This window comes from Nansenia antarctica (genome assembly GCF_963989245.1).
Source record: "Nansenia antarctica genome assembly, chromosome: 6".
Taxonomy (NCBI): Eukaryota; Metazoa; Chordata; class Actinopteri; order Argentiniformes; family Microstomatidae; genus Nansenia; species Nansenia antarctica.
This window is the reverse complement of record NC_137676.1, coordinates 73,445,540-73,455,539: the sequence shown is the minus strand read 5'-3', so window position 1 is coordinate 73,455,539 and position 10,000 is coordinate 73,445,540. Positions and strand designations below refer to the sequence as shown.

Below are 10,000 nucleotides of genomic sequence, written 5' to 3'. Positions count from 1 at the left end.
AATAACCATCTGCTCCATGATAGGCTCACTATAACAGCGGAGCCCTCCCGGCGTCTCAAGTCGAGACACCCATTTGTGCCTGCCGCACAGGATCTCAGGCAGCAATGCAGAGATCTCAACATCAGTGCGGCAGGATGGGCGGATTATATGTGGCGCGCGGAGTGGGAGGCTAACACCTCCAAACTCCGCGACCACATCCCAGTCGCCGGCGCTGAGCCCCTCGGGATGGACTTGCCAAGGCTATCCTGGGCGAGGCTCAATCGTCTCCGGACCGGCGTCGGGCGTTTCCGCTCATCAATGCATAGATGGGGCTTGGCCCCAAATGCGTCGTGCGAGTGTGGCGCAGAGGACCAAACCGCAGACCATATTATCCTGGATTGCCCGGTGTACCACCCACCCAACGGGATGCATGGTCTGTCGGTACTAGATGACGAGACGATGACGTGGCTTCTGGAGGGGTGTCCAGAAATATAGCCCGGGTGAGCCCCTCAACCAGGTCTCGGGGTGGTAAAAGGGTAGCCCCTCGGCCCCGAGCCTGGTGGAGTGGAGAGAAGAACAACAACCCATACGCCGAAGAACACTGGCCTTAGAACACTGGCGTTAGGACACTGGCGTTAGAACACTGGCGTTAGATCACTGGCGTTAGGACACTGGCGTTAGGACACTGGTGTTAGAACACTGGCGTTAGAACACTGGCGTTAGGACACTGGCGTTAGATCACTGGCCTTAGAACACTGGCGTTAGATCACTGGCCTTAGAACACTGGCGTTAGAACGCTGGCATTAGAACACTGGCGTTAGAACACTGGCCTTAGAACACTGGCGTTAGAACACTGGCGTTGTTAGAACACTGGCGTTAGAACACTGGCGTTGTTAGAACACTGGCGTTAGAACACTGGCATTAGAACCCTGGCGTTAGAACACTGGCGTTGTTAGAACACTGGCGTTAGAACACTGGCGTTAGAACACTGGCATTAGAACACTGGCATTAGAACACTGGCGTTATTAGAACACTGGCATTAGAACACTGGCTGGCATTAGAACACTGGCGTTAGAACACTGGTGTTGCATTAGAACACTGGCGTTAGAACACTGGCGTTAGGACACTGGCGTTGTTAGAACACTGGTGGCGTTAGAACACTGGCGTTGTTAGAACACTGGCGTGAGAACACTGGCGTGAGGACACTGGCATTGTTAGAACACTGGCATTAGAACACTGGCGTTAGAACACTGGCCTTAGAACACTGGCGTTAGAACACTGGCGTTAGAACACTGGCGTTAGGACACTGGCGTTAGAACACTGGCGTTAGAACACTGGCGTTAGAACACTGGCGTTAGGACACTGGCGTTAGAACACTGGCGTTGTTAGAACACTGGTGGCGTTAGAACACTGGCGTTGTTAGAACACTGGCGTGAGAACACTGGCGTGAGGACACTGGCATTGTTAGAACACTGGCATTAGAACACTGGCGTTAGAACACTGGCGTTAGAACACTGGCGTTAGGACACTGGCATTAGAACACTGGCGTTAGAACACTGGCGTTAGAACACTGGCGTTAGGACACTGGCGTTAGGACACTGGCATTAGAACACTGGCGTTGTTAGAACACTGGTGGCGTTAGAACACTGGCGTTGTTAGAACACTGGCGTGAGAACACTGGCGTGAGGACACTGCCATTGTTAGAACACTGGCATTAGAACACTGGCGTTAGAACACTGGCCTTAGAACACTGGCCTTAGAACACTGGCGTTAGAACACTGGCGTTAGAACACTGGCGTTAGGACACTGGCATTAGAACACTGGCGTTAGAACACTGGCGTTAGAACACTGGCGTTAGAACACTGGCCTTAGAACACTGGCGTTAGAACACTGGCGTTAGAACACTGGCGTTAGAACACTGGCGTTAGGACACTGGCATTAGAACACTGGCGTTAGAACACTGGCGTTAGAACACTGGCGTTAGGACACTGGCGTTAGAACACTGGCGTTGTTAGAACACTGGCGTTGTTAGAACACTGGCGTTAGAACACTGGCGTTAGGACACTGGTGTTAGAACACTGGCGTTGTTAGAACACTGGCGTTGTTAGAACACTGGTAGTAAAACACTATAAAACACTATAAAACACTATAAAACACGTTTGTCATTCTGGTACATGGGAACTTATTTCACCTGCTAGACTACAGGCTCGCTAGCTGGCTGGACATACAGCTGGAGGTTTCTCTGCTCATCCCATTTAGAAAGAAAGAAAGCTGGCTGGCCAGGTAGCCTGGACCTGCAATTCATTGCAAGAACAGCTGTTGTAGCTAAAATGTAGCTAGATAATCTGTAATGTAGATAATCTGTAATGTAGATAATCTGTAATGTAGATAATCTGTACCTGCTGTTTGGAGTTGAATCCCCTTGGTGTGTGATATGTTTGTGATGTTTATGTAGATGTCACATTAATGAAGCACAGCCACAGATATGGTACACAAACACAACACAAACACTCAACAAACAAACAAACGACTGGTGTTTAACTTGTAGGTAGTAAGGCATAGACACTGTCATTCTCACTGGACAGTGAACTGGATCGGTATCAGAACTAGATGTGCTGTCACGGGGCTTGGCTCGGAAAGGTCCCCCCAACCCAGCCAGATCCAAAAAAGTGCAAACACGAAAGTACAGGGGCCGAATCTCCCCAGTCTTTTCTTGTTTCCTCATGTCCTCTTTCCTTGTTTCCTCTTTCGTCTCCTCCATCCTAAATGCATAGGAGGAGAATGTCCTAGGGGAGGGGACCTCAGCAAGGATAGATGGGGGACAGAGAGACAGAGAGAGGATAGATGGAGGACAGAGAGAGGATAGATGGAGGAGAGAGAGACAGAGAGAGGATAGATGGAGGAGAGAGAGACAGAGAGAGAGGATGGATGGAGGACAGAGAGAGGATAGATGGAGGAGAGAGAGAGGATAGATATAGGACAGAGAGACAGAGAGAGGATAGATGGAGGAGAGAGAGACAGAGAGAGAGGATGGATGGAGGACAGAGAGAGAGGATAGATGGAGGACAGAGAGACAGAGAGAGGATAGATGGAGGAGAGAGAGACAGAGAGAGAGGATAGATGGAGGACAGAGAGAGACAGAGAGAGGATAGATGGAGGAGAGAGAGAGAGGATAGATGGAGGACAGAGACAGAGAGAGGATAGATGGAGGACAGAGAGAGACAGAGAGAGGATAGATGGAGGAGAGAGAGAGAGGATAGATGGAGGACAGAGACAGAGAGGATAGATGGAGGACAGAGAGACAGAGAGAGGATAGATGGAGGAGAGAGAGACAGAGAGAGGATAGATGGAGGAGAGAGAGACAGAGAGAGGATAGATGGAGGACAGAGAGACAGAGAGAGGATAGATGGAGGAGAGAGAGAGAGGATAGATGGAGGAGAGAGAGACAGAGAGAGGATAGATGGAGGAGAGAGAGACAGAGAGAGGATAGATGGAGGAGAGAGAGACAGAGAGAGGATAGATGGAGGACAGAGACAGAGAGAGAGGATAGATGGAGGAGAGAGAGACAGAGAGAGAATAGATGGAGGACAGAGAGAGAGGATAGATGGAGGAGAGAGAGACAGAGAGAGGATAGATGGAGGACAGAGAGAGAGGATAGATGGAGGAAAGAGAGAGAGGATAGATGGAGGAGAGAGAGACAGAGAGAGGATAGATGGAGGACAGAGAGAGGATAGATGGAGGAGAGAGAGGATAGATGGAGGACAGAGAGAGAGGATAGATGGAGGAGAGAGAGACAGAGAGAGGATAGATGGAGGAGAGGGAGAGAGGATAGATGGAGGAGAGAGAGACAGAGAGAGGATAGATGGAGGACAGAGAGACAGAGAGAGAGGATAGATGGAGGACAGAGAGAGAGAGGATAGATGGAGGACATTAGAAAATCAAGGAAAATTACTTGGGATTTTGCCACAGACTTGTAAATGTGAAGTTGCTGTTTGCCAAAGGCAGGCAGGGCTCCCACATGTTATTAACGTGTTATTAACGTGTTATTCATGTGTTATTAGCAGGGCTCCACGGGTCCTTGAAACCCTTGAAAGTTTGTGAATTTGAGAAAAAAAAAATCTAAGTCTTCTTCTTCTTTCGTGTAACGTCAGAGGTCCAACTCGGTGTCGCGTAGCCATGCCCGCATCTCTGGTTCTAGTTCGAAGAGGCTGGCTTCTGAGGGTGGTCTATATAAGGTCTAAGTCTTAAAGGTTTTTGAAAATAGACATGGGTCATTGAAAGTGCTTGAATTCCCCTCTCACTCTCTCTCTCTCTAAAAAATGTATATATTAAAAAAAAAAAAAAAAAACTTTATTTTTAAATAATGTATGTAAAGCACTTTGAATTGCCCCTGTTGTATGAAATGTGCTGTACAAATAAACTTGCCTTGCCTTGCCTTAGCTCCTCCTCTCTGTATTGCTTAACTTGACACATATTTCACAATATTGTTTTGCTGTGCTGTGGTAGAGAAGGCAAGAGACCATCTAGTGTTCACACATTCAAGCCTCTCTTTTTAATTGTTGTCTGTGAGCGGATAGTTCCTGTTATATAAATTCTCATGTAGATCTGTCTCAAGCTATGCCGTGTTGGGTCCTTGAATTTGAGGGAATTGAGTCTTGAAAGTCCTTGAAAGGTGCTTGAATGTGATGTTTCAGAAGGTGTGGGAACCCTGGGCAGGTTTTCATACAACAGGGGCAATTCAAAGTGCTTTACATACAGCATCAAAATACAGCAAGAGCAGCATAGTAAGAAAATAAACATGACAATGAATGTATAATTCATGTGTACAATGTGTATAAGAAGTAAATAGATAAAACATTTATATTTTTAGTTTTTAGCTTAGATTTAAATATTTTAAGGGTTTGGGCCTGTTTGATTTCTTCAGGGAGTTTGTTCCAGGAGCACGCGGCAAAGTTGCCTTTGAGCCCATTGAATGTAACCTAGTATCTGAGGAGATAGTGGATAGCGGGTAGCGGGTAGCGGGTAGCGGATAGATAGAGAGAGAGAGAGAGAGAGAGAGAGAGAGAGAGATGGATAGAGAGAGAGAGAGAGAGTAGATAGATAGATAGAGAGAGATAGAGAGAGAGAGTAGATAGAGAGAGAGAGAGAGAGAGAGAGAGAGACAGAGAGAGAGTAGATAGATAGAGAGATAGATAGATAGAGAGAGAGAGAGAGAGAGAGAGAGAGAGAGAGAGATATAGAGAGAGTAGATAGATAGATAGAGAGAGAGAGAGTAGATCGTGGTGTCTGCGTGGTTTATTATGGTTTATTATGCAGGGCAGCAGGTTGAGGTTAGAGAGGCCGGCTGACAATCAGAAGGTCGCTGGTTCGATCCCCGCCTCAGGAGGGAGCTGCATGTGAGCTGGTGACTGGAGGGTAGCTGGCATCATATCTAAGGTGCCTACCAGCACTGCCGTTGTGGCCTTGAGCAAGGCACTTAACCCCCTAACTGCTCCAGGGGCGCTGACTATGGCTGACCCTGTGCCCAGAGCAAAGAAATATGACGATAAGACAAGAAGGTTGAATCTAATCTAATCTAATCTAATCTAATCTAATCTAATCTAATCTGATCTAATCTTCTAGGAGTCTGTCAGAGGATGGAGGAACATGAGAGGATGACAGCTATGGAGGACACCCAGACCCCCACAGACCCCCCCTGCCTCACCGTCACCTGTGACCCCAAACACACACACCTGACCCCTGACCCCAAACACACACACCAGAGCTCTGAGCAGGTGAGGCATCTGTTGTGGATTTAATTGATTCTCAGTAGGTTGAGTAGAACGTATACAGCACAAAGCGCTTAAATCAATTGACCTGAATGCAGACGCTTTTACATTTAGCAGACGCTTTTAATCCAAAGCGACTTACAATTACAAATTACAGGGACATTCCCCCTGGAGTAACTGAGGGCTAAGTGCCTTACTCAAGGGCACACTAGTAGTGGTGTGGTTTCAGGCGGGATTTGAACTCACAACCTTCTGATCACAAGTCCAACTCACTATCCACTAGACCACCCCTACCCCTTGAGTTACATGAGCGCAGAGGGAAACTAGCAGAGTCGGAAAGCCCCCTCCGAGTCAGAGGGACGCACATTTAGAGAAGTTTCCTCCCTGATGAGGTCACTACTCTGGCTTAACCAATCATATGACTCTGCGCCACAAGTTATTGGCACATCTCTTACAGGAAGGGAAGGCCTTCCTTAGTGCTCCACTTCCCAGAATGCAGAGAGACAGACTTCCATTCTCAGCATATCTGATATAAAACTAGGCCACTTCCACCTGCGTTCTGCTGACAGACGTCTGTTCAGAGATGCAGGACAGAAGACAGAGCCCTGTCATGTCCATATTCATACAGTGAACCCTTCCACACGTCTGTATCCTAGACTCACCTCATACCACTACACATAGATATATACGCCTGCATTGCATTCGCACACACACACACACACACACACACACACACACACACACACACACACACACACACACACACACACACACACACCCCCATCTGACCCTATCCCCTCTTACCCTTTTTCTTTCTTTTCAAAAGCTTTACTTTTATTTCTGTCACTACGTCTCTCAATGTTTTTGTTGATCGTTAATTTTTGCTTTGTGTGTCTTGCTTTGAACCACATTCATAGACCTTAATACGTGTAAGACAAAAGAATGGAAAAAAACTGTAGACAAAACATGACATGATTGTACAAGTTGCCGAAACTGAAATAAAAACTAAGTAAAAAAGAAAAGAAATGCAGGACAGGTCAAATAGGTCACAATGATGCCATTTATAATATATAATACTACTACTACTACTACTAATAATAATAATAATAATATATAATAATACTACTACTACTACTACTACTACTAATAATAATAATAATACTCACAGCTATAATGGGAGATGACCCCAGAGATAGAATGGGAGATGACCCCAGAGATGTGATCAGATGTAATGGGAGATGACCCCAGAGATGTTAGAATGGGAGATGACCCCAGAGATGTGATCAGAGGGCGTTGTGCTGCTGTGTTCCAGGAGCTCAGGGGAACCGCAGGTCCAGAGGTATCAGAACCGTCCACCCACACCAGTCTGCCTCCAGCCAGCTGTTCTGTCAAACCCGCCACAGAGCAGAGCCAGGACCAGGACCAGGGTCAGGACCAGGACCAGGGTCAGGAGCAGGGTCAGGACCAGGAGCAGAGCCACCAGGGTCAGGACCAGGGTCAGGACCAGGGTCAGGAGCAGGGTCAGGAGCAGGAGCAGAGCCACCAGGGTCAGGAGCAGAGCCACCAGGACCAGGGTCAGGAGCAGGAGCAGAGCCACCAGGGTCAGGACCAGGGTCAGGACCAGGGTCAGGACCAGGGTCAGGAGCAGGGTCAGGAGCAGGAGCAGAGCCACCAGGGTCAGGAGCAGAGCCACCAGGACCAGGGTCAGGAGCAGGAGCAGAGCCACCAGGGTCAGGAGCAGAGCCACCAGGACCAGGGTCAGGAGCAGAACCACCAGAACCAGGTTCAGGAGCAGAGCCAGAACCAGGCTCAGGAGTTCATCCTTCTGGACCAGAACGGGCAGCCTCTTCAGTGTGAACGTATGGTGAGGGAGGGAGGGGGGTGAGGGAGGGGGGGTGCATGCTGAGTAGGGGTGTAACGGAGTGTATCATGGCGAGCTAGTTACGTTGTTCGCCGGAGAAGAACTCGAAATGCCTCCCTCGTCATTTAAATCCCATGTATGGGAGCGCTTCTCTGTCAATTATGACGGGAGGCACGAGAAAGGCAGCTCGACAACTTCTGATCATGTAGCCATTTTTTTCATACCATGTTCAAAATAAGGTTTCACTTTATTATTTAGTTAAAAGTGGCATAAAACATGTTTATTTGTCTGCTTTAAAGAGCCCAGGGATTCACTGCTGCAACCAGCCGCCTCCTCCCTCTCATCATTTAAGTTGATTGTGTATTTTAGTATAATATGTAATGTTTGAGTGTAGAATATGTTATATATATATATATATATATATGTTACGGTACATGTGGGAATACGGTACATGTGGGAAAACTAGGGTTAGGGTTAGGTGCTAGGGTGCTACGGTTAAGGTTAGGGTTAGGGGTAGGGTTAGGGTTAGACATGCCAGCATGTACCAAGTCACCCTAGCACCTAACCCTAACCCTAGTTTTCCCACATGTACCGTATTCCCACATGTACCGTAACATATATATTACCAGTTTTGACATCTTGAATGTTGTCAAAGGGGTTTTACAGAATTCAAGGAAAAGGAGTTTTTATAAAAATCCCCCCAAAATTGTGTTGATCCGAAAAATGATCTGATCCATGACTCAAAAACCGTGATCCGACAGCTGATTGGGTGTCTCATTTGCCGCAGGTGATTGTGACCAGCCAATCAGAGAGCAGGGAGGTGTTTGTGATTCCGTCCAGCCAGCTGGGGGCGGCCCAGCTGCTGCTGCCCCGGGGGGGGCAGATCCTGGACCTGGGCGACCCCACAGGTACCCTCACACACTTCCTGCCTGCGTCTGATTGGTGCTCCACGGCTCCTCCTCCTCACTGGCCTTCACTTGGCTGCATCTCAGGCTGTCCTGTGTGTGTGTGTGTGTGTGTGTGTGTGTGTGTGTGTGTGTGTGTGTGTGTGCGTGCGTGCGTGCGTGCGTGCGTGCGTGCGTGTGTGCGTGGGTGGGTGGGTGGGTGGGTGGGTGTTGATGGTGTGTGTGTGTGTGTGTGTGGGTGGGTGGGTGTTGATGGTGTGTGTGTGTTGATGGTGTGTGTGTGTGTGTGTGGGTGGGTGGGTGGGTGTTGATGGTGTGTGTGTGTGTGTGTGTGTGTGTGGGTGGGTGTGTGTGTTGATGGTGTGTGTGTGTGTGTGTTGATGGTGTATGTGTGTGTGTGTGTGTGTGTGTGTGTGTGTGTGTGTGTGTGTGTTCAGCAGGGGAGAGGAGTCCAGAGGAGCAGCACAGCGTCATGGTAACGGCAGCCTCAGGTGACAGCGGCAGTTTGGCAGCCATGACGCCCGCTAAGACCTCAACTAAAACCTCTTCACTAAGGTGGGCTAGCTTAGCCTTAGCTTAGCTTAGCCTTAGCTTAGCTTAGCCTTAGCCTGAACTTAGCCTTAGCTTAGCTTAGCTTATCCTTAACTTAGTCTTAGCTTAACTTTAACTTAAGCTTAGCTTAGCCTTAGCTTAGCCTTAACCTCAAATTAGCCGTAACCTCAATTTAGCCTTAACTTAGCCTTAGTGGTTTGTGTTTGTAGTTCTCAGGACTACTTCCTGGTTTTGTGTTTGTAGTTCTCAGGACCCGATGGGGCCGATGACCCCCCTCCCGTCCACCGCCCCCAACTGGGCCCAGAGGCTCTGGAGCGCTGAGGTCAGCACACACACACACACACACACACACACACACACACACATACATAACACAACCCTAACCCTAACGCCGGGTGCCTACAGGGCCGTTGCGTTGCGTTGCGTTGCGTCGTTCTGGCGCAACCTGGTGGGATGGACTTGACGTACTTCAACGTGCGATGCAGAAAGCTACATCTACTCGTGTTGCTAGCGAAGTTTCCCACAGAAGTGGGAAACGGGTTATTTTGATAAACTGGACACATTTTGTGAATATATATGGTTACTTTCTCGCCTGAAAACATAAAAACTTCATAAAATGACATATTAACACTTGTAGAGCCAAATTACAGATTTTAGCCAATGGCGGCCAAAATTGAGGATTTAAAATCTGAGGCGAGAGCTCCGTGCAAGAAACTACTTCCGGTTGTTTTGACGGATCCAACGCAACGCAAAAGCTGAATTTTTTTTGACTGATTGCCGCACCCTGACGGTCAAGAAACGCAATGCAGAGCAACGCAACTGATCAACGCAACGGCAACGCAACGGCCCCATTGAGATGAATGACTTCCGGTGCAACGCAACGCAACGCAATGGCCCTGTGTGCACCCGGCGTAACCCCATAACATGTGCATTAA

At 48.3% G+C, this 10,000-nt stretch overlaps 1 protein-coding gene across 1 annotated transcript in view; it reads left to right on the top strand.

The window, feature by feature from the left end:
* Window positions 1-7,005: 7,005 nt before the first annotated feature.
* Window positions 7,006-10,000, top strand: part of carf (calcium responsive transcription factor) — a gene marked incomplete at both ends in the record, with an annotated part of 14,337 nt that continues 11,342 nt past the window's right edge. The window contains 4 exons of the mRNA XM_080534881.1: window positions 7,006-7,611; window positions 8,396-8,516; window positions 8,951-9,068; window positions 9,309-9,387. Coding sequence (XP_080391007.1) covers window positions 7,006-7,611; window positions 8,396-8,516; window positions 8,951-9,068; window positions 9,309-9,387 — 924 coding nt within the window. The remainder of the gene's footprint in view (window positions 7,612-8,395; window positions 8,517-8,950; window positions 9,069-9,308; window positions 9,388-10,000) is intronic.